The sequence below is a fragment of the Borostomias antarcticus genome (assembly GCF_949987555.1).
Source record: "Borostomias antarcticus genome assembly, chromosome: 5".
NCBI lineage: Eukaryota > Metazoa > Chordata > Actinopteri > Stomiiformes > Stomiidae > Borostomias > Borostomias antarcticus.
The window spans coordinates 34,625,208-34,650,017 of record NC_140238.1 but is presented as its reverse complement, the minus strand read 5'-3'; the positions used below and the strand labels follow the sequence as shown (position 1 = coordinate 34,650,017).

General features: G+C 47.9%; 1 protein-coding gene across 3 annotated transcripts in view; it reads right to left on the bottom strand.

Annotated features, from left to right (window-relative positions):
• Positions 1 to 24,810, bottom strand: part of mrtfbb (myocardin related transcription factor Bb) — a 43,623-nt gene that overhangs the window by 12,434 nt on the left and 6,379 nt on the right. For 2 of the 3 annotated variants that reach the window (XM_084438286.1, XM_084438288.1), the window contains exons 2-3: positions 10,592 to 10,758; positions 3,363 to 3,428 (exon numbers count right to left, since the gene is read on the bottom strand). In XM_084438286.1, coding sequence (XP_084294412.1) covers positions 3,363 to 3,428; positions 10,592 to 10,703 — 178 coding nt within the window. In that variant the 5' untranslated portion in view covers positions 10,704 to 10,758. Of the gene's footprint in view, positions 1 to 3,362; positions 3,429 to 8,112; positions 8,236 to 10,591; positions 10,759 to 24,810 lie in introns of those variants that run through there. The other variant, XM_084438287.1, reaches the window with a different exon arrangement.

The following is a 24,810-nucleotide window of genomic DNA, read 5'->3' as shown; positions in this document are numbered from 1 at the left end:
AAATTAACTTTTGGTCACCAATGGGACATTGGAGTTATGCTTATCTTAGGAAGCACATGTCTGTGACATTGTGTGATTCCTCTGGATGAGCAGGTTGAAGGGTTAGTACACAGTGTGTGATTCCTCTGGATGAGCAGGTTGAAGGGTTAGTACACAGTGTGTGATTCCTCTGGATGAGCAGGTTGAAGGGTTAGTACACAGTGTGTGATTCCTCTGGATGAGCAGGTTGAAGGGTTAGTACACCGTCACAGTACAACAGCTTGATATGGGGAATGCAGGAACAGGAAGTGTGCAGGTCCACTCATCTGAGCACTGGGCCAGAGGCTGGGACAGAGGCTGGGACAGAGGCTGAGACAGAGGCTGGGACAGAGGGACAGAGGCTGAGACAGAGGCTGGGACAGAGGCTGGGACAGAGGCTGGGCCAGAGGGACAGAGGCTGGGACAGAGGGACAGAGGCTGAGGCAGAGGACAGAGGCTGAGACAGAGGACAGAGGCTGAGACAGAGGCTGGGACAGAGGCTGGGACAGAGGCTGGGACAGAGGCTGAGACAGAGGCTGAGACAGAGGACAGATGCTGGGACAGAGGCTGAGACAGAGGGACAGAGGCTGGGACAGAGGCTGGGACAGAGGCTGAGACAGAGGCTGAGACAGAGGCTGGGACAGAGGGACAGAGGCTGGGACAGAGGCTGGGATAGAGGGACAGAGGCTGGGACAGAGGGACAGAGGCTGAGACAGAGGGACAGAGGCTGGGACAGAGGCTGGGACAGAGGCTGGGACAGAGGGACAGAGGCTGGGACAGAGGGACAGAGGCTGGGACAGAGGCTGGGACTCTGAGCACGTCAGACGCTCTCATCCTGCCTCAGGCGAGCGCTGCTCACTCAGCTGAGTCACCTCAGTGAAGAACACAGGCCAGTATTTGCTCTGAACACACACACAGTGGAGGAGGGGCTCTGAGGAGTGTGTCAGAGGAGCAGCGCTCAGCATTCCTGCTCGTCCCCCGGCCCTGCATGCCTCCCCTAACCCTAACCCTAACCCTAACCCTAACCCGGCCCTGCATGCCTCCCCTAACCCTAACCCTAACCCTAACCCTAACCCTGACCCGGCCCTGCATGCCTCCCCTAACCCTAACCCTAACCCTAACCCTAACCCTAACCCTAACCCTGACCCGGCCCTGCATGCCTCCCCTAAGCCCTCTGTGTGGGAGAGGAGGACCTGGTCCCGGTGGCCGGGGAGTCGGGGTGTCTGAGCTCAGGCGCTGACTCACAGCTCTGGAGACTGACTGGAGCTTAAAGCCCAAGTGGATGAAGTCTTTGAAGCTGAAGAGAGCACGCACACACACACACGCACACACGCACATGCACACACACACGCACACGCACACACACAGTACTGCGAAAGCTCTCTGTGGCTGCTGAAGCTAAAGGCGGCGCATCACCGAGAACCATTGCTCCTTCGGTCTCCTCTCTGTGATCAGGGTGAATCCTCCGTAGACTCTGCTCTCTTCTATGAGGCGTCTCTTCACCCCCCCGGAGGCAGAACCAGCAGGGGGCGTATCAGGAATGAGTCTGCTCTACTTTACTGGCTCTCAGAGACTGTGGTGGTTGTTCATTTAGAGCCATTCCTTTTGTCATGGCACTGACCACTGAAACTTGCCTCACTGTGGGTTAAAGTCTTGAGGCATTCTCAGTATTCATTATAAAAACATGATGAGGTTGTGGTCGAGGGTGGTTAAGACGTCAGTGGTTCAGTCTGGTTCTCATAATACTACCCAGGCAAACTAGCCCGGCTACTCCAGCCCCTCAATCACAATGTTCAAAGTTTCGACATGCAATGTCAGGGTCTGGAAAGGCTACTGTCCAGAATCATTTCTCATTTGGAATTCCAACCAGGCCAATCAGAAGCCTTTGAATGCGATGACAGAATTGAACAGCACAACATGGTTGGTTAGGGGATACACTACTGAGGGCTCCTCGGCAACGCCCTCGGCAACGCCCATCTGGGAGAATGGCTGCAATAGGAGCCTGTTCAGACTGAATCATGAAGCGAAACAAAATGGCGATTCAGTCTGAGTGTCTGGCTGAAGTCAAAGAAGGCCTCATGGGTATTAATCCTCAAGGTGATAATCAACAGGAAGCTTTCTGGACTGAAGACTCATTAATTACACTGAGGTTGGGAGTTCTGAATACAAGAGACAATCAACCTTTCACACCTCTGGCTGTGAGCGTTTCCAGAGTGCTTGTATATATATAAAATATATACTCATATACTCACGAGCGCTGGTATATATATAAAATATATACTCATATACTCACGAGCGCTGGTATATAAATATATACTCATATACTCACGAGCGCTGGTATATAAATATATACTTATATACTCACGAGCGCTGGTATATATATAAAATATATACTCATATACTCACGAGCGCTGGTATATAAATATATACTCATATACTCACGAGCGCTGGTATATAAATATATACTCATATACTCACGAGCGCTGGTATATAAATATATACTCATATACTCACGAGCGCTGGTATATATATATATATATACTCATATACTCACGAGCGCTGGTATATATATACTCATATACTCACAAGCGCTGGTATATAAATATATACTCATATACTCACAAGCGCTGGTATATATATATATATATATATATATATATATATATATATATATATACTCACGAGCGCTGGTATATATATACTCATATACTCACGAGCGCTGGTATATAAATATATACTCATATACTCACAAGCGCTGGTATATATATATATATATATATATATACTCATATACTCACGAGCGCTGGTATATATATACTCATATACTCACAAGCACTGGTATATAAATATATACTCATATACTCACGAGCGCTGGTATATATATATATATATACTCATATACTCACGAGCGCTGGTATATAAATATATACTCATATTCTCACGAGCGCTGGTATATAAATATATACTCATATTCTCACGAGCGCTGGTATATATATATATACTCATATACTCACGAGCGCTGGTATATATATATATATACTCATATACTCACGAGCGCTGGTATATAAATATATACTCATATTCTCACGAGCGCTGGTATATAAATATATACTCATATACTCACGAGCGCTGGTATATATATATATACTCATATACTCACGAGCGCTGGTATATATATATATATACTCATATACTCACGAGCGCTGGTATATATATATATATATATATACTCATATACTCACGATTGCTGGTATATAAATACTCATATACTCACGAGCGCTGGTATATAAATATATATACTCATATATTCACGAGCGCTGGTATATAAATACTCATATACTCACGAGGCATGATGCCCTGCTCCACCAGCTGCTCCCGGGTGCGTCTCTGTTGCAGGCGGAGCTGGAGGACTGTGGGAGAGATGGAGAGGTCAGAGGTCAACGGTGCATTAACCTCCAGTGACGACTGTTCTGTCTTTATAGCCCTGAGGTCTGGTTTCCACCCATCAAGGGTGAGGGTGAGGGTTAGGGTTAGTTCTTTCAACCCATCAAGCTGTCATTCTACACGCGGGCAGGCTCACGCCTCGTACCCCAGCCAAACCGCAACAGGAAGTCCTGTCGCTCCACCACAGACATCCTACACACTTCCTTTAGGGTTCGCTGAAATACTGTATAACAACCCCTCCAGTTACAGTGTGGTCACATTTTAACTCACTCGCTGTTAAAGGTTTGCATGTCAATCACCCGTTCAAAGAAGATGCGGATTATGAAAGTACAACGGACATATTTGATGCAAATGCTACAGTAAGGCCATCAGAGTAGCTACAGTACTGTATATCTGTTCAGCATGGAGTGCAAACATGGATAAGGAACGTGGGTTTATAAAGAATGGCTGTGGAAGCACTGAAAGCCAAAGTTCATGTGTGAGTGAACTCGGCGTTGAGAAGGAATGATGTCATCCAAGAGCTGGGTGAACTCTGTCTCTCTTGTAAGTGCCGCCCCATAAAAAGTGAAATGCTTAGTCTTGCTCTGGATGGGTTAACGCGCTGATCCATTAAGCCCCTGGAACATGAAATGAAAAGAATGCCTCAGTGCAGAAGAGGAATAATGTTGAGTCTTACTCACATGCGCTCTAAATCCTTGGACAGCACTCACTGTTATTTTTCCATCATAATAAAGTTCAGTATGAGCTCAGTTTAAACATGTATAAACACGTGAGCGTGGACATGCTCTCCCCGCAGAATAACACGGCTCCTCCGTGAGAGGAAGGCGTCTGGTGATGGTGACGACCGACGGGCTGCAGTGAGGGACGAGGGCCCAAACCGTTACCACGGCGCTGAGCAGACCTCCCCAGTACTGTCACCACGGCGCTGGGTTCCCAGTGAGCCTTACTGGGGGAGATGCTCATCGGCTCCAGCCAGAGGGGCTTAACACAGTTCTCACACACTCACACACACTCACACACACACACAAACAAGCAAACACACAATCACACACCCGGGCCTGCTCCGGCCCCGTGGGACAGGTGACTCACTCCAGCAAAAATAAACTGGGCAGCTGTGAGAACGAGGACGAGGCCTGGGAACCATGAAGTCTGGAGGTGGCTGGAGGGACAGGACACTGAGCAGAGAGGCCAGGGCCTCACTCCCTCTGGAGGCCAGGGCCTCACTCCCTCTGGAGGCCAGGGCCTCACTCCCTCTGGAGCCCAGGGCCTCACTCCCTCTGAGAGAGGAACACAGGGCCCCACTCCCTCTGAGAGAGGAACACAGGGTCCCACTCCCTCTGAGAGAGGAACACAGGGCCTCACTCCCTCTGAGAGAGGAACACAGGGCCTCACTCCCTCTGAGAGAGGAACACAGGGTCCCACTCCCTCTGAGAGAGGAACACAGGGCCTCACTCCCTCTGAGAGAGGAACACAGGGTCCCACTCCCTCTGGAGGCCAGGGCCTCACTCCCTCTGAGAGAGGAACACAGGGTCCCACTCCCTCTGAGAGAGGAACACAGGGTCCCACTCCCTCTGAGAGAGGAACACAGGGTCCCACTCCCTCTGAAAGAGGAACACAGGGTCCCACTCCCTCTGAGAGAGGAACACAGGGCCCCACTCCCTCTGAGAGAGGAACACAGGGCCTCACTCCCTCTGAGAGAGGAACACAGGGCCCCACTCCCTCTGAGAGAGGAACACAGGGTCCCACTCCCTCTGAGAGAGGAACACAGGGCCCCACTCCCTCTGAGAGAGGAACACAGGGCCTCACTCCCTCTGAGAGAGGAACACAGGGCCCCACTCCCTCTGAGAGAGGAACACAGGGTCCCACTCCCTCTGAAAGAGGAACACAGGGTCCCACTCCCTCTGAGAGAGGAACACAGGGCCCCACTCCCTCTGAGAGAGGAACACAGGGCCTCACTCCCTCTGAGAGAGGAACACAGGGCCCCACTCCCTCTGAGAGAGGAACACAGGGCCCCACTCCCTCTGAGAGAGGAACACAGGGCCCCACTCCCTCTGAGAGAGGAACACAGGGTCCCACTCCCTCTGAGAGAGGAACCAGTCAGAGAGATGAGGAGGAGAGTGGGGGGGGGGGGGGGGGGGGGGTACTGAGTCCCCTCTCAGATGAGGAAGAGGGGGAGGGGGGCATAAAGGCTCAGAACGCTGCCCTCTCGCCATGTCTCCCATCGCAGGTCCACGCCAGACAGGGTGATGCTCAACCTCACAGAGATTAAAGACCACAATATTTTAAAGAAGAGCCATTGGTTGGTTTCAATAGTCGTATACACTCGACTCTCAATGAATGCTGCAGGCAAGAAAATATATGAGTATAATACTGCATATCAACCGCCCATCATCAGGCCATGTGTTCCAGCACTGCAGGAAAACGCCACAGTTTATCTTGATATTAACATATTAATGTGGTAGGACACATCTGAGGTCATCCTTGGCTGATGTTGACCCCGCTGCTCTGGGTGAACCCTGGTTGACCCCGCTGCTCTGGGTGAACCCTGGTTGACCCCACTGCTCTGGGTGAACCCTGGTTGACCCCACTGCTCTGGGTGAACCCTGGTTGACCCCGCTGCTCTGGGTGAACCCTGGTTGACCTTGTGTGATGGAGGCTGGCTCCACAGCAGAGTAGAAACAGCTTGAGTGCTTCGGTGCTTCAGAAACTCAGAGTGCAGGCTTTACTAAAACCCTCGTCTCCAGATCCAATCTCTAATCCCCAATCCATGTTCCTTCCAACAAAACTCAACTCCCCTCCTCAGATCTCCTGCCTTGACTTTTCTTAGAAACAATGAGTACTAATAAAACACTGTTTGGGTACAAACTGACCCCTCTGCAAATAGAGCCTGGAAATGCTCATTGATTCATTATTTGTGCAGGTGGAGAATTATGCATTGGTACAGTATCAAAACACTGGTAACACTTTATAATATCTGTCCTTTATATGATGAACCATTGTAGAAAATTAACACTAACTATTAAGACATGGTTTGTAAACAGTTGGAATGGTCAGTAAATGAGTAATACAGTGCATCCAGGATAGTTATTATAGACTGTTACCAAAACATCTCTAACCATCCAAATGAGGGGGAACTTCCCAGTGTACTGTGTGGGTTAGGGTTAACATGGACCAGTTACCAGGGTACTGTGTGGGTTAGGGTTAACATGGACCAGTTACCAGTGAACTGTGTGGGTTAGGGTTAACATGGACCAGTTACCAGTGAACTGTGTGGGTTAGGGTTAACATGGACCAGTTACCAGTGAACTGTGTGGGTTAGGGTTAACATGGACCAGTTACCAGTGAACTGTGTGGGTTAGGGTTAACATGGACCAGTTACCAGTGTAGTGTGTGGGTTAGGGTTAACATGGACCAGTTACCAGGGTACTGTGTGGGTTAGGGTTAACATGGACCAGTTACCAGGGTACTGGTCATGCCAGGTGTGACAGGAGCCTTTCTTTGCTGAACAATGTGTCTTTTGAAACACAGGCCTGTCAATAACTGCACAGGCCTGATATCCCCTGAGCCATGTCTACTAGGTGATGCACATAATCAAATGAGGTGTAAAGTTATGTAGATAATGAGCAGAATCTGAACCGACAGCATTTGCAGGATCTATCTATTTCATCCAGGCCTCTTCTTCAGGGTCAAGCTCTGCCAACATTGAGAGGTGACTTCATGCTTAGCTGGCCGCCCTCAGGCAAACAACCCTGGGTGACGTGATCTCCCCCCTCCTCCTCCTCCTCCTCCTCCTCCTCCTCCTCCTCCTCCTCTCTTCTCAGTGAGTTTTCCATCCATCAAACAACAACAGGCCTTCAAATGAGTACAACTGCCATTGCTGCTGATAGACATCAGCACCTCCATTGAACTATGTCATCAACGTGTCTTAAAATCACCATCAGTAAAGATCACCCTGTACTCAAGTGCTAGTGCCTTTTACATACAACACATCCTAAAAGCTGAATTTCAAGTGAGGTGAGGATCAAAGAACAGATTTCAACCCAAACAGGCCTGAACTCTCAACCCGTCTCTCTCACCAGCGTAGCAGCTACTGTACATTCACACACCGTTTACTGTATACATTCACACACACACATCCTTTGTTGACCATTAGACCACACAAAAAAATGTATACTGGTAAAGACAATTGATTCAGGCTTTGCACCAATTGTAGCAATGTGAGATTACAGGAACTCAGAGAGAAAAAGAGAAGAGAGAATAATTAAGAGGGGTGAGAGAGATAGAGAGAGAGACTGACAAAAATATGACAGTGAGAGGGAGAGAAAGAAATTGAACAAAGCGAGAGAGAGAGAGAGAGATGCAGACAGAGACAGACAGAGAGAGACAGAGAGAGACAGAGAGAGTAAGAGAGAGAGAGGGAGAGAGAGTAAGAGAGAGAGAGAGACAGAGAGAGAGAGAGAGTAAGAGAGAGAGAGAGACAGAGAGAGAGAGAGAGAGAGAGAGAGAGAGAGAGAGAGAGAGAGAGAGAGACAGAGAGAGACAGATAGAGAGAGAGAGAGAGATAGACAAACAGAGAGAGAGAGAGAGAGAGAGAGAGAGAGTGGAAGAAAGCGAGAGAAAGTCACTAATAAGGAGAGAGTAGTAAATTACCCCTGCAGACGGCGGGGGTCTCCACGTCAAGGCAGGCCATGGAGGAGAGCGTGGGGGTCTGGAGGCCCATGGGTTGATCAGGGCCGTGGGAGAGCAGGCTGGGAGGGTAGAGCCCAGCTAAGAGACCACCAGATCTGTTCTCACAGGCACACTCACTTCCTACCTCTGTGTGTGTGTTGGTCTAGTGAGGAGTGTGTTCTCTCACTCACACTCCCGTTCAGCCAATCAGCACCAGGAGGAGGGAACTCTGACAAGCTGCTGTTAACCCTTGCTGGACCGCTCTTCCCTGTGTGCTCTCCACACACCAGATTCATTAGGTGAACACTGAACCAGGAAATACCTTTATCACCTACACACAGCACACAAAACAAGCCTTTTATCACTATATAACCAGCCAGAGTAAATAACTATTTCTATTTAAGAAAATTGTCTCACTAAGATGTTCACAGGTCCTCTTTGGTACTTACATTTACTGACATTAATCCAATATATCTTCTGAGTTCACCCAAACAAGCCATTTCTCAGTTTTGAGTGAGAGAATTTCCATGAGAAAGTGAACAGAGATCAGACTTGTTCATAGCAGGCTGTGTCACTGGATAAAAATGACCAAACCAACCCCCTGGTCCCTGGGGTGTAAATGTTTATCTCAGTTTTCTTGGCGTCAACTATGTATTTCTGACAGCAGCACATAGTTTAACATTGTGATCACTTTCATAAGACCGTTTTCCACAGCACTTTGCTGGTCTCTTGTTTATTCCACGTTACATCAATGAGATGTAACTACTGACTCATGTAGGTACCGTACAGGACCCGACTGCATGTTTGCTGTGGATGAATATCTCCAGAGACTTCAGTCCAGTTGTGGACTAATATTCAAGATTCAAGATTCATTTATTTGTCCTGAGGGAACTTTGTCTTGGACATACAGGCTGCTACATACAGTTGAATACTATTGATTTACGGTGATAGATTGGGTTGCCGGCTTAATAGATGAGGTCACTATTTAACACAAGATAAGGATGGTTGCATCGAAACTCATCACCCTGGACAAGCATGTTGTCTAGAGGGGGGTTAGGGTTAGTAAACCTGACTGAAGAGTAACATTATCTGGAGCACAGATTTAGAATGAGAACAGATAATAACAGCAGCAATACAGGAAGAATGGGTCAGCTTAGAGGGCTCCTACAGGAACTGATTAAACTTACTTTTGATGTCATTCCAAACCTCTAACCAGGTTGACTTAGACAATGTTAAATGTATATCAACTTCATAACACAATCTCAAAATCACAATTAAAATCAAGAAGAATAGGAAAGCCAGCATTTACATTGTGTTGAGTACCATGTGTTCAACTGGATTAGGAAGGCTGGTTAAATAAGAGCTCTTGTTCTTCTGAGGAGGACAGAACGTCGTGTCCATCCAGGCAGACAGGGCCAGACTATACCGGACAGATGCATGGAGCCTGAGGATCAATGTTTCTACCGACCCGAGCAGGAAGATCAATACCAAGATGGTAGAGGAGCATGAGTGAGCCTGAGATCACGGAGAGGCCATGCATAGTGCCTCTCTATTCATCTCTATTCATCTCTATTCATATAAACACTCAATGTTTGAAACTCCTGTATCATGTACTATAGAATGTGTAAGCTATTTGGAAATTACTTGTCAAACATTAACCAGAGAAAACAAGCAGTCCCATTCCTCCATGGCTGTGAGGATAAGGGGCACGTTGAGTCAGTGGTTGAACAGTATCAGGAGGAAGCATGGAGGGGCGGCTAGTCAGGGGTGTGGGGGTATTAATAAACTGGGATAATAGAAAACAGAACAGAACTCAATCCCAAATACAAAACATGAGTTTTTACAGTATCCCCGGGAGTGATGACCAGGGGAGGAACCAGTACCAAATGCAAACCTGCCCACCAGACGTGCTCCAGCACCCCCAGGACCAATCACATGTCTCCAGCACCCCCAGGACCAATCACAGGTCAGGGGAGACATGTCCAGACTGGGGTCCTGACCAGGCTTGTGAGAACCAGACGCCTCAGAGGAGAGGCTGACCAGAGGAGATCCCAGGATGAGAATGGAAGTCACAGATAACACACTGCAGACCTTCTGAACAGGATGGCTGAGAGTTGAATTACAGGCTTAACACATCAAATGATGTTTGCTGCGTCAAATGTACATATTTGTCATAGTAATATACTCCACTCCTAAACGCTGTTTATCTGAGAGCAACAAACAAAACACTTAAGTGCCCAAGGACAAGAATTTAGAACTTGATTTCAGGAAGCGTTTAAGCTGTGATTATGAGTTGGCTTTCAAATGCAATTCCAGGGTAATTTCCCCATTTCTCTCCACAAACCAATCAGTGGAGAGGGTTTGTTTTCTCAGTGTCAGAGCAGAGCTGCTATTAGAGGGATGACGTCGAGAACCGAGCCACTGGTTCTGAAACGTGACCGCGAGGGTCCAGTCCACTCACCGTGCCTGCGCTCTGTCAGCGGGCCGGGCTGTAGGGACAGCTCCTCCAGCCTGTGGGTCACGACCTCGCTGCCCGGACCGCCCTCCACTCCCAGATGCCCCTGGGGCTCCATGGCTCCTCAGGAGGAGGAGCTACAGGCTCTCCTGGAAACCAGCAAGGGACGGCCGCTGATTGGCGGAGCAGTTGGTGAAGATTCCAGAGGGAGATGGAGGAACACGTTAATTATTACACCATTATTACACACCATCATTACACACCATTATTACACTCCATTATTACACTCCATTATTACACACCATCATTACACACCATCATTACACACCATTATTACACTCCATTATTACACACCATCATTACACACCATTATTACACACCATTATTACACTCCATTATTACACTCCATTATTACACATCATTATTACACTCCATTATTACACACCATTATTACACACCATTATTACACTCCATTATTACACACCATTATTACACACCATTATTACACCATTATTACACACCCTTATTACACACCATTATTACACACCCTTATTACACACCCTTATTACACACCCTTATTACACACCCTTATTACACACCATTATTACACACCCTTATTACACACCCTTATTACACATCCATGCAGGCTATGAGAAAGAGCTAAACAATAGTTTGCAAAGTTAAATAGCAAAGTTAAATATTTCTTAAAATGTAATCTGAGGCTGATCAATAGGAGCAGTAAACCTCTCATCAGAGTTAATGTGCCAGAATGTAACACGATAACACACAATGTGTTCCAGCAGGATAGAGAGTCTATATTTCATAAACGACTTGTATGGAGTTGGATGGCAGACAGGCACAGTTTTCCATTTGGATTTCATTTCATTTCACAATGCTAATTAAATTTCCACAACACAAATCTCACTTTGACTATCTGTCTCAGAAAAGAGCGCATCTAATCCAGCCTAAGATTCCAATCTGTCACAAAACAGGTTTGGTTTCAGCTGGATGAGCCCCATCTCTTGTGAACCCCAGTAGGCCACGCTCCTCAGAGAACAAAGGAGGAATTCATCATCAGACAAGTTCATATCCATAGTGTTGACATGTGCACCTGCCATCTGCTCAAGGCCTGGGAACTCCTTGGAGGATGCGGTCAGAACCCTGATTGGAAGCACCCTGCAGGGCAGTTAAATCCTGCTTCCACCTTCCCTTTGGTGAGTGATCTTATATAACAATCTTACGCATGCCATGGGGTGCCATCTTGGCTCTTAGCATGACGCAAGGCTTCCAAGGTGCACCCCCAACATCCTGTATAGAAACATAATTTCCTTCTGGCTCCATTTTAAATATTGTCTGATAGAACAGCTGTAATACCTCAGTCTGTCTCTGCCAGTTATGACATCACACTGGCGGCCTTTTAACAAACCACTAGACATCCCTCCTCTATCTATAGGCCAAACAGACATGAAACTATACAGACATTTGTATCCATGTCTTTATATGATCCCAGGACCAGGATGGGAGTGTGGACAGAGCAGCGTCTACCTGGTCTACTGATCCCAGGACAGAGCAGCGTCTAGCTGGTCTACTGATCCCAGGACAGAGCAGCGTCTACCTGGTCTACTGATCCCAGGACAGAGCAGCGTCTAGCTGGTCTACTGATCCCAGGACAGAGCAGCGTCTACCTGGTCTACTGATCCCAGGACAGAGCAGCGTCTACCTGGTCTACTGATCCCAGGGCAGAGCAGCGTCTAGCTGGTCTACTGATCCCAGGACAGAGCAGCGTCTTGATCCCAGGACAGAGCAGCGTCTAGCTGGTCTACTGATCCCAGGACCAGGATGGGAGTGTGGGCAGAGCAGCGTCTAGCTGGTCTACTGATCCCAGGACAGAGCAGCGTCTAGCTGGTCTACTGATCCCAGGACCAGGATGGGAGTGTGGGCAGAGCAGCGTCTAGCTGGTCTACTGATCCCAGGACAGAGCAGCGTCTAGCTGGTCTACTGATCCCAGGACCAGGATGGGAGTGTGGACAGAGCAGCGTAAGTATCTCCCCAAGGTTGTCAAATACTCAGGTGGGGTATCTCCCAGGGTAGTCAGGTACTCAGGTGGGGTATCTCCCAGGGTGGTCAGGTACTCAGGTGGGGTATCTCCCAGGGTTTGTCAGGTACTCAGGTGGGGTATCTCCCAGGGTTGTCAGGTACTCAGGTGGGGTATCTCCCAGGGTGGTCAGGTACTCAGGTGGGGTATCTCCCAGGGTTGTCAGGTACTCAGGTGGGGTATCTCCCAGGGTAGTCAGGTACTCAGGTGGGGTATCTCCCAGGGTGGTCAGGTACTCAGGTGGGGTATCTCCCAGGGTTGTCAGGTACTCAGGTGGGGTATCTCCCCAAGGTTGTCAAATACTCAGGTGGGGTATCTCCCAGGGTAGTCAGGTAATCAGGTGGGGTATCTCCCCAGGGTAGTCAGGTACTCAGGTGGGGTATCTCCCAGGGTTGTCAGATACTCAGGTGGGGTATCTCCCAGGGTAGTCAGGTACTCAGGTGGGGTATCTCCCAGGGTAGTCAGGTAATCAGGTGGGGTATCTCCCAGGGTGGTCAGGTACTCAGGTGGGGTATCTCCCAGGGTGGTCAGGTACTCAGGTGGGGTATCTCCCAGGGTAGTCAGGTACTCAGGTGGGGTATCTCCCAGGGTAGTCAGGTACTCAGGTGGGGTATCTCCCAGGGTGGTCAGGTAATCAGGTGGGGTATCTCCCCAAGGTGGTCAGGTACTCAGGTGGGGTATCTCCCAGGGTGGTCAGGTACTCAGGTGGGGTATCTCCCAGGGTGGTCAGGTACTCAGGTGGGGTATCTCCCAGGGTGGTCAGGTACTCAGGTGGGGTATCTCCCAGAGTTGTCAGGTACTCAGGTGGGGTATCTCCCAGGGTAGTCAGGTACTTAGGTGGGGTATCTCCCAGGGTGGTCAGGTACTCAGGTGGGGTATCTCCCAGGGTTGTCAGGTACTCAGGTGGGGTATCTCCCCAAGGTTGTCAAATACTCAGGTGGGGTATCTCCCAGGGTAGTCAGGTAATCAGGTGGGGTATCTCCCCAGGGTAGTCAGGTACTCAGGTGGGGTATCTCCCAGGGTTGTCAGATACTCAGGTGGGGTATCTCCCAGGGTAGTCAGGTACTCAGGTGGGGTATCTCCCAGGGTAGTCAGGTAATCAGGTGGGGTATCTCCCAGGGTGGTCAGGTACTCAGGTGGGGTATCTCCCAGGGTGGTCAGGTACTCAGGTGGGGTATCTCCCAGGGTAGTCAGGTACTCAGGTGGGGTATCTCCCAGGGTGGTCAGGTAATCAGGTGGGGTATCTCCCCAAGGTGGTCAGGTACTCAGGTGGGGTATCTCCCAGGGTGGTCAGGTACTCAGGTGGGGTATCTCCCAGGGTGGTCAGGTACTCAGGTGGGGTATCTCCCAGAGTTGTCAGGTACTCAGGTGGGGTATCTCCCAAGGGTGGTCAGGTACTTAGGTGGGGTATCTCCCAGGGTAGTCAGGTAATCAGGTGGGGTATCTCCCAGGGTGGTCAGGTAATCAGGTGGGGTATCTCCCAGGGTAGTCAGGTACTCAGGTGGGGTATCTCCCAGGGTAGTCAGGTAATCAGGTGGGGTATCTCCCAGGGTGGTCAGGTAATCAGGTGGGGTATCTCCCCAAGGTGGTCAGGTACTCAGGTGGGGTATCTCCCAGGGTGGTCAGGTACTCAGGTGGGGTATCTCCCAGGGTAGTCAGGTACTCAGGTGGGGTATCTCCCAGGGTAGTCAGGTAATCAGGTGGGGTATCTCCCAGGGTGGTCAGGTAATCAGGTGGGGTATCTCCCCAAGGTGGTCAGGTACTCAGGTGGGGTATCTCCCAGGGTGGTCAGGTACTCAGGTGGGGTATCTCCCAGGGTGGTCAGGTACTCAGGTGGGGTATCTCCCAGAGTTGTCAGGTACTCAGGTGGGGTATCTCCCAAGGGTGGTCAGGTACTTAGGTGGGGTATCTCCCAGGGTAGTCAGGTAATCAGGTGGGGTATCTCCCAGGGTGGTCAGGTAATCAGGTGGGGTATCTCCCAGGGTAGTCAGGTACTCAGGTGGGGTATCTCCCAGGGTAGTCAGGTAATCAGGTGGGGTATCTCCCAGGGTGGTCAGGTAATCAGGTGGGGTATCTCCCCAAGGTGGTCAGGTACTCAGGTGGGGTATCTCCCCAAGGTGGTCAGGTACTCAGGTGGGGTATCTCCCAGGGTGGTCAGGTACTCAGGTGGGGTATCTCCCAGAGTTGTCAGGTAATCAGGTGGGGTATCTCCCCAGAGTGGTCAGGTACTCAGGTGGGGTATCTCCCCAGGGTTGTCAGGTAATCAGGTGGGGTATCTCCCAGAGTTGTCAGGTACTCAGGTAGCGCCTTTCTGTGCAGAGTTGGCATGTTCTCCACGCCACTCCACAAGGGTTTCCCTTCCAAGAACCCCAATATAAAAACATGCAGAGGAACACATCGCTCTCCTGTCCGTCCCTGACCAGGACTGGACAGAGCACTTGGCACGGTCCCCAGGCGAGGCCCAGGATTGGACAGAGCACTTGGCTTGGTCCCCAGGCGAGGCCCAGGATTGGACAGAGCACTTGGCACGGTCCCCAGGCGAGGCCCAGGATTGGACAGAGCACTTGGCTGCAGCACGGACGGGTTAAAAGCAACGAAACATTTAATCGGTGGACTTGCATTTATGTGAATGTGAGTGTGTGTGTGTGTGTGTGTGTGTGCACACGTGTGTTTCGGCATTGACGCCTCCCTACACGGTGTGCTGTGTTTGCCCTGTATGACAAATAAAGACTTTCCCCAATCATATGGAGCAGACTCTCTTTCTAAACGATCACAGGATCCCTTTACTTATATCAACACTCAATATCAACACTCATATCTTTTTGAGTGTACAAATCTGAATGGAAATCCTATGGAGAGCAACGGGGGAGAGAAGCTGCTCATTCTCACCCTTCCTTCCAGAATAGAATCAAGCCTCATAAGTCGAATCCTGAAGTCATTAAAACAAATCAATAATCTCTCTATTGTCATAGAGAACTACAATACTGTGGGGAGCCTCCAAATCTCTGTTTGGCCAATGAAAGTTGCAGACATGAAGGAATGAATGTCTTCTGTGTCACAGAGCATCTCCTGAACCCTGGACTCTGTGCCCCTCCCAGCCCAGAGCCTCTAATGCGCTCCAGCCTCCCCAGGACCGGCGGCACCGGTCCCAGATCCAGTCCTCCTGTCTCAAGGGTTCTGGGCTGTTCCAAAGGAGAACCAGCTGTGTTATGAAGTCAAATGTGGGAACTATGTTGTCTTCTTCTAAAACAATCTCTCTACTCATTTAATAGTTGTCAGGAGTACCAAAGAACTCTGTGACTCAAGATGAAAAGCACAATCCAACGCTATAATTGTAGAAATATGTAGCTGTCCGGTAACACAGAAAGGGTCCTTTGCAACTAAGAGGGAGTTTGTAATAGGATCCCGTGCATTTACGTTGAGACTAATGTCAGCTTTCAGCCTGTGATTCCTCTTCGATCCAGCGCAGCCTGATGGCTTCTTAGTTTACACTCTTAAATACAATTCCAGGACAGTCCATTAGGGCTGTTTACAGCCATGGCTCTACAGACTACAGGCCCGTCTCTCGCTGGAGCAGTTGGCCAAAACACCAATCTGATCAGAGATGAATGTAAATATGGATAAAAGTGTCCAGACTTGAGTTCCATTCTTACAGCAGCACTAATAGTAGACACTTTAACAACCTCCCTGTGAAAGACACAAGCACACATCCTGAATCAAAACATGCCACTCTGAAGTTGCACTCTGTCCGACAATCAGGGTTATAATAGTTTTATATTTATTATATTGTTATATCCTTTTAACTTTTTGTTTTCAATTTCGGTTTAGTTTTAATACGTTTTTAAAGCAGGTTTGATTGTTTATTTTTTATTTTTTTGAAAATGCTTAGTTTTAGTTTAGTTTTTATTAGTTTCAGTATTAGTTTTAGTTTTAGCTTCTTCTGCGCTAGCCTCATGAGACTGTCCTGATCTCGCGAGCTCAGGTTGTTTCACTCCGTGTGAAACAAACCATCTGGCGCACGTAAAGTTACTTCTGCGCAGCGGCACAGCTAAAATACCTGAGGATAGATTTCATATCCACCCAAAATACTAGGCTTGTATATCAAATGAAAAAGACTAAAACTAAGGACATTTTCTCTATAATTTTAGTTTATTTTAGTTAGTTTTGTAAACACACAATACAGTATTAGCAAGTTAGAGTTTTTTTGTAAAGCCTAGTTTTTATTTTTAGTTAACTAACATGTTTTTTCACACCTAGTTTTCATTTTTTTTGTCAGTTTCGTTAACTTTAATAACCTTGCCGATAATTACATCTTGATAACAAGTTTGTTGATCATAACTCAACACTTCATAAATGAAATAGTTTGATCTGTTTCCCAAAGCAAAGCATTGTACAAAAAGGTTCCCTTTAATGTACCAACATTCTGTGCATTAATACAGCTCATTAAACCTATATTAACAGTACTGGATATGCAATATTTTCCTTGACTTCTCCGAGGCTGCCATGTGGAGCCCATGTCTTTGAACATCAAAGCCCCTTCAGCATCAAATCCAATATGTGGATTCAAAAACACTGTAACAGCATACTAGAGAACTGTTCTCAGGTTACTTAGCACAAAGGAAAATATCAATGTCAAACTAAATTTTGCAACTAATATTGTCAGTTTAGCTTCTAATGTAACTCATAAGAACAACAGTACAGTTGCCACTGATAACATGGGAGAAAAACATTATGAGAAATTTAAGATGATTTAATAGATGATTTAAGATGATTTAATAGATGATTTAAGATGATTTAATAGATGATTTAAGATGATTTAATAGCACCTTCATCAAGACAAGAAAATCCTCTGTCCCCTGATGTCATTCTGTTTATAGGGGTTCAGATGCACTGAGGGAGATGGGTTAGGGTTAGGGTTATGAGAGATGGCAGCTCCTCGCACCTCAGCGTGGGGTTTGATCTGAAACCCAGATGCACTGAGGGAGATGGCAGCTCCTCCACCTCACTGAGGGAGATGGCAGCTCCTCGCACCTCAGCGTGGGGTTTGATCTGAAACCCAGATGCACTGAGGGAGATGGCAGCTCCTCGCACCTCACTGAGGGAGATGGCAGCTCCTCGCACCTCACTGAGGGAGATGGCAGCTCCTCGCACCTCACTGAGGGAGATGGCAGCTCCTCCACCTCACTGAGGGAGATGGCAGCTCCTCGCACCTCACTGAGGGAGATGGCAGCTCCTCCACCTCACTGAGGGAGATGGCAGCTCCTCCACCTCACTGAGGGAGATGGCAGCTCCTCCACCTCACTGAGGGAGATGGCAGCTCCTCCACCTCACTGAGGGAGATGGCAGCTCCTCCAACTCACTGAGGGAGATGGCAGCTCCTCCACCTCACTGAGGGAGATGGGTTAGGGTTAGGGTTATGAGAGATGGCAGCTCCTCGCACCTCAGCGTGGGGTTTGATCTGAAACCCAGGCTGTCTGTAATCCCAGGCTGTCTGTAATCCCAGGCTGTCTGTAATCCCAGGCTGTCTGTAATCACTGCTGGATTTTCACAGTCAGATCCTGGAAGAGTTCCAGGGTAGGCCTTACTCTGGCAGCAGTGCGTACCCACGCGTACCCATGTGTACCCACATATACCCAGCTCACAGTTTGGTCCTTCCACAGAACTAAGCCCATTACTGGGCAGCTTTCACCTAACATGTCAAACGGAAGAAAAATGGCTGATGCTTGGCAACTAAACTATCTGGCATACGCTGTTACAACCAAGATAAATGTCCGACTGGATCAAGCTGACTGCTCAAGACACAACGTTGTTTGAGCATCAGGGGTTGAGGTTTTGGGTGATTGATTACAGGGATATAGAACAGAGATTATAAGCTCTTAGCCTAGTGAGATTATAAGCTCTTAGCCTAGTGTTATTCATTATTGAGAGCTCTGCATAGTTGGCCCAGCTTGACCCCGGCAGTGGAACCAGGTGTACGGTTCCATGGTGGAACCAGGTGTACGGTATCACATTCCCCCTGGAGATAAGAGCTCCCAAGAGCCCGGGCTCAGGATCTAAAGACTACAACTATAGGACTGCAGATGCAAAGACCACGCAACGCCACTCAAAACGTCTGAGTAAGAACTGGTGCCTCAATAGTGACACAGACACACATCATGAGACATGCAAGTTAATAAAGTAAACTCATGAAAGTAAACTTATTTTCTACTGGAGCCTGCCGGACGCCCACTACCTTCCCCTCCCTTCCCCTCCCCTCCCTCCCCTCCTCAGTCCTCCAGCTGGGACGTCTGCAGATGGTGGAACGTCGTGGACCCCGCCGGCCCCCCAGGCTTTGAAGCCACGCTGCACAGCGCTGCCAATGAGAGGCTCTGAACAGGCAGCGTGGGCATCAGCGTCAATAACAACAAACACACGCACAATCATTCATACAGTAAACAGCCTCCTCTACATAATGCACACACACACGCGCACACGCGCACACAAACACACGCACACACACGCACACACAAACTTTCTTTCACCAATAACCACGTTGGTCTGCGATAACAGCCCAGGAGTTATATATTCATATGAAGCAGATCACGCTTGTAATACAAAGCCAGAGAAAAACACACACATCTAACTGATTCCCATTTCACCAAGTCATTATGCATCTGCAAAACATGGATTTGTAATAATAATATAATTTTTCAATTCAAATATTACATTTGATTTGATTTGTCAAACAATGTGGACGAGGCTTCCTTGTGAGAAGAATCACACAATACCAGTAGATGGCGCTGCGATACGCATGCTGGAGTGAGTCACTTCCTCACCCATCATGCTGCTAGAAAACAATTCCCTCTTATTTTCAAGAGCGTTGTGGTCCCTATCTTGCTAACCCTAACCTTAACTTTGGCTGTGCTTTCTTTATCTCATCATGTCTGATGTGGAAAAGCAGGAATTGTCACTATTACTATTCCAGAGGAATGTGGCACTAAAGCTGTTCCAGCAATCTAGTTAATAACTGCTCAGTAATTATTAATAATCTAGTTAATAACTGCTCAGTAATTATTCATAATCTAGTTAATAATGGCTCAGTAATTATTTCTAACCATGCTTTTATATATTTGGGTTGGAATTGTAGAGGGGAAGGGAATTATATTTTCCAATAAATACATTTCATTCTGGTTTATAAGAGGCCTTTCAAATCTAGAGGCTTGATGTCCTTCAATGATAGAGCAATAGTGGATCTGGGGAGGGGGGTTCTATCAGGGCTCGCACGCCCGACTGAGAGTGCCAGAGCCTGGTGGGGTGCTTAGAGACTCAATCTGAAACAAAACCAGATGAGAAGCATTAGCAGATGCATGCCTGCTGCAACACACATGAACACAAACTCCAAAGGTCAGTATTATTCAACTAGGTTCAACATTTACCCCCTGGGAGGATGTGTGCCTGCATTGAGCTGTAGGCTAACACTGCATCGAATAGCAAGTACCGGTTTCTGTGGATACAATAATTGCCCCCTACAGCGTTAGTTGGGCTAAACAATGACATCAACAATAACATCAACAATAACATCAACAATAACAGGACATAAACAATAACAGGAGGGTCATTTCTAGATGAGGGTCTCTTAACTTAAGAGGCTGTCCTGAGATAATGAACACAGACACACTGCATCCCTCTGATAATGAACACAGACACACTGCATCCCTCTGATAATGAACACACACACTGCATCCCTCTGATAATGAACACACACACTGCATCCCTCTGATAATAAACACACACACTGCATCCCTCTGATAATGAACACAGACACACTGCATCCCTCTGATAATGAACACACACACTGCATCCCTCTGATAATGAACACACACACTGCATCCCTCTGATAATGAACACACACACTGCATCCCTCTGATAATGAACACACACACTGCATCCGTCTGATAATGAACACACTGCATCCCTCTGATAATGAACACAGACACACTGCATCCCTCTGATAATGAACACACTGCATCCCTCTGATAATGAACACACACACACTGCATCCCTCTGATAATGAACACACACACACTGCATCCCTCTGATAATGAACACAGACACACTGCATCCCTCTGATAATGAACACACTGCATCCCTCTGATAATGAACAGACACACTGCATCCCTCTGATAATGAACACACTGCATCCCTCTGATAATGAACACACACACTGCATCCCTCTGAGAAATGAGCAAAAACTCTCCCTCAGTTATAATGAATAAGATTTAAAAAATGTCTTGTTCAATAGTGAGGGATGTTTTTTCAAGATGTTAAACAGTGACCAACGCCCCTCTGAGAAGTGTACATCCTTCCTGGACACATTCTCCTATAAATAAAGAGAGAAAGATGTTCTTTCCATAGTCTATGGGCTAGTCTACCTGACCCAGACTGAAAAAGACAACAGTCTCACCTGTTGGAGGCTTTCATTCTATTTGCAATATAATTTCTATTTGCATTCTATTTCAATACCTTTAGTCTCTGGCTCTGTAATGCACTCTGACATCTCCTCCCACTGACTAACTGACTGAATGCAAATAAACAGTCTTCCCAGAGCTCCCCTCACACATAACCCTAACCCTAACCCTAACCCTAACCCTAACCCTAACCCTCACCCTAACCCTCACACATAACCCTAACCCTAACCCTAACCCTCACACACAGAGAGCTCCCCTCACACATAACCCTAACCCTAACCCTAACCCTCACACATAACCCTAACCCTAACCCTCACACACAGAGGGCTCCCCTCACACATAACCCTAACCCTAACCCTAACCCTCACACACAGAGGGCTCCCCTCACCCCAGAGCTCCCCTCACAGACCCTAACCCTAACCCTAACCCTCACACACAGAGGGCTCCCCTCACACCTAACCCTAACCCTAACCCTAACCCTAACCCTCACACACAGAGGGCTCCCCTCACACCTAACCCTAACCCTAACCCTAACCCTAACCCTCACACACAGAGAGCTCCCCTCACCCCAGAGCTCCCCTAACCCTAACCCTAACCCTAACCCTAACCCTCACACACAGAGAGCTCCCCTCACCCCAGAGCTCCCCTAACCCTAACCCTAACCCTAACCCTAACCCTCACACACAGAGAGCTCCCCTCACACCTAACCCTAACCCTAACCCTAACCCTAACCCTCACACACAAGAGGGCTCCCCTCACACCTAACCCTAACCCTAACCCTAACCCTCACACACAGAGAGCTCCCCTCACACATAACCCTAACCCTAACCCTAACCCTCACACACAGAGGGCTCCCCTCACACATAACCCTAACCCTAACCCTCACACACAGAGGGCTCCCCTCACACATAACCCTAACCCTAACCCTCACACACAGAGGGCTCCCCTCACACCTAACCCTAACCCTAACCCTCACACACAGAGGGCTCCCCTCACAGACCACATGACTCAGACGTGATCCTCCTGCAAACCACAAACAAGAGGCAGATGAGGGGGGAACGTGTGAGAACACAGAACCAGGCTGGGGAACGTGTGAGAACACAGAACCAGGCTGGGGAACGTGTGAGAACACAGAACCAGGCTGGGGAACGTGTGGGAACACAGAACCAGGCTGGGGAACGTGTGAGAACACAGAACCAGGCTGGGGAACGTGTGGGAACACAGAACCAGGATGGGGAACGTGTGAGAACACAGAACCAGGCTGGGGAACGTCTGAGAACACAGAACCAGGCTGGGGAACGTGTGAGAACACAGAACCAGGCTGGGGAACGTGTGAGAACACAGAACCAGGATGGGGAACGTGTGAGAACACAGAACCAGGCTGGGGAACGTGTGAGAACACAGAACCAGGATGGGGAACGTGTGAGAACACAGAACCAGGCTGGTAAACATATGAGAACACAGAACCAGGATGGGGAACGTGTGAGAACACAGAACCAGGATGGGGAACGTGTGAGAACACAGAACCAGGCTGGTAAACGTGTGAGAACACAGAACCAGGCTGGGGAACGTGTGAGAACACAGAACCAGGATGGGGAACGTGTGAGAACACAGAACCAGGATGGGGAACGTGTGAGAACACAGAACCAGGATGGGGAACGTGTGAGAACACAGAACCAGGATGCTTGTGTGACTCAAGGACTGAGCGTCTCCTGACCGCAGCCACCTAGCTCGGCCTTCTGGGTATTCATGGATATCACATGGTTATAGAGATCACATGGGTATAGAGATCACATGGGTATAGAGATCACATGGGTATAGAGATCACATGGGTATAGAGATCACATGGGTATAGAGGAGATCACATGGGTATAGAGATCACATGGGTATAGAGATCACATGGGTATAGAGGAGATCACATGGGTATAGAGGAGATCACATGGGTATAGAGGAGATCACATGTGTATAGAGGAGATCACATGGGTATAGAGGAGATCACATGGGTATAGAGGAGATCACATGTGTATAGAGGAGATCACATGGGTATAGAGGAGATCACATGGGTATAGAGATCACATGGGTATAGAGGAGATCACATGGGTATAGAGATCACATGGGTATAGAGATCACATGGGTATAGAGGAGATCACATGGGTATAGAGATCACATGGGTATAGAGATCACATGGGTATAGAGATCACATGGGTATAGAGGAGATCACATGGGTATAGAGGAGATCACATGGGTATAGAGATCACATGGGTATAGAGGAGATCACATGGGTATAGAGGAGATCACATGGGTATAGAGGAGATCACATGGGTATAGAGGAGATCACATGGGTATAGAGGAGATCACATGGGTATAGAGATCACATGGGTATAGAGATCACATGGGTATAGAGATCACATGGGTATAGAGGAGATCACATGGGTATAGAGATCACATGGGTATAGAGATCACATGGGTATAGAGATCACATGGGTATAGAGATCACATGGGTATAGAGATCACATGGGTATAGAGGAGATCACATGGGTATAGAGGAGATCACATGGGTATAGAGGAGATCACATGGGTATAGAGGAGATCACATGGGTATAGAGATCACATGGGTATAGAGGAGATCACATGGGTATAGAGATCACATGGGTATAGAGATCACATGGGTATAGAGGAGATCACATGGGTATAGAGATCACATGTGTATAGAGGAGATCACATGGGTATAGAGATCACATGTGTATAGAGGAGATCACATGGGTATAGAGGAGATCACATGGGTATAGAGATCACATGGGTATAGAGGAGATCACATGGGTATAGAGGAGATCACATGGGTATAGAGATAACATGGGTATAGAGATCACATGGGTATAGAGATCACATGGGTATAGAGGAGATCACATGGGTATAGAGGAGATCACATGGGTATAGAGGAGATCACATGGGTATAGAGGAGATCACATGGGTATAGAGATAACATGGGTATAGAGATCACATGGGTATAGAGATCACATGGGTATAGAGGAGATCACATGGGTATAGAGGAGATCACATGGGTATAGAGGAGATCACATGGGTATAGAGATCACATGGGTATAGAGGAGATCACATGGGTATAGAGGAGATCACATGGGTATAGAGATCACATGGGTATAGAGGAGATCACATGGGTATAGAGGAGATCACATGGGTATAGAGGAGATCACATGGGTATAGAGGAGATCACATGGGTATAGAGATCACATGGGTATAGAGGAGATCACATGGGTATAGAGATCACATGGGTATAGAGATCACATGGGTATAGAGATCACATGGGTATAGAGATCACATGGGTATAGAGGAGATCACATGGGTATAGAGGAGATCACATGGGTATAGAGATCACATGGGTATAGAGATCACATGGTATAGAGGAGATCACATGGGTATAGAGGAGATCACATGGGTATATAGATCACATGGGTATAGAGATCACATGGGTATAGAGGAGATCACATGGGTATAGAGATCACATGGTATAGAGGAGATCACATGGGTATAGAGATCACATGGGTATAGAGGAGATCACATGGGTATAGAGGAGATCACATGTGTATAGAGGAGATCACATGGTATAGAGGAGATCACATGGGTATAGAGGAGATCACATGGCTTTAGAGGAGATCACATGGGTA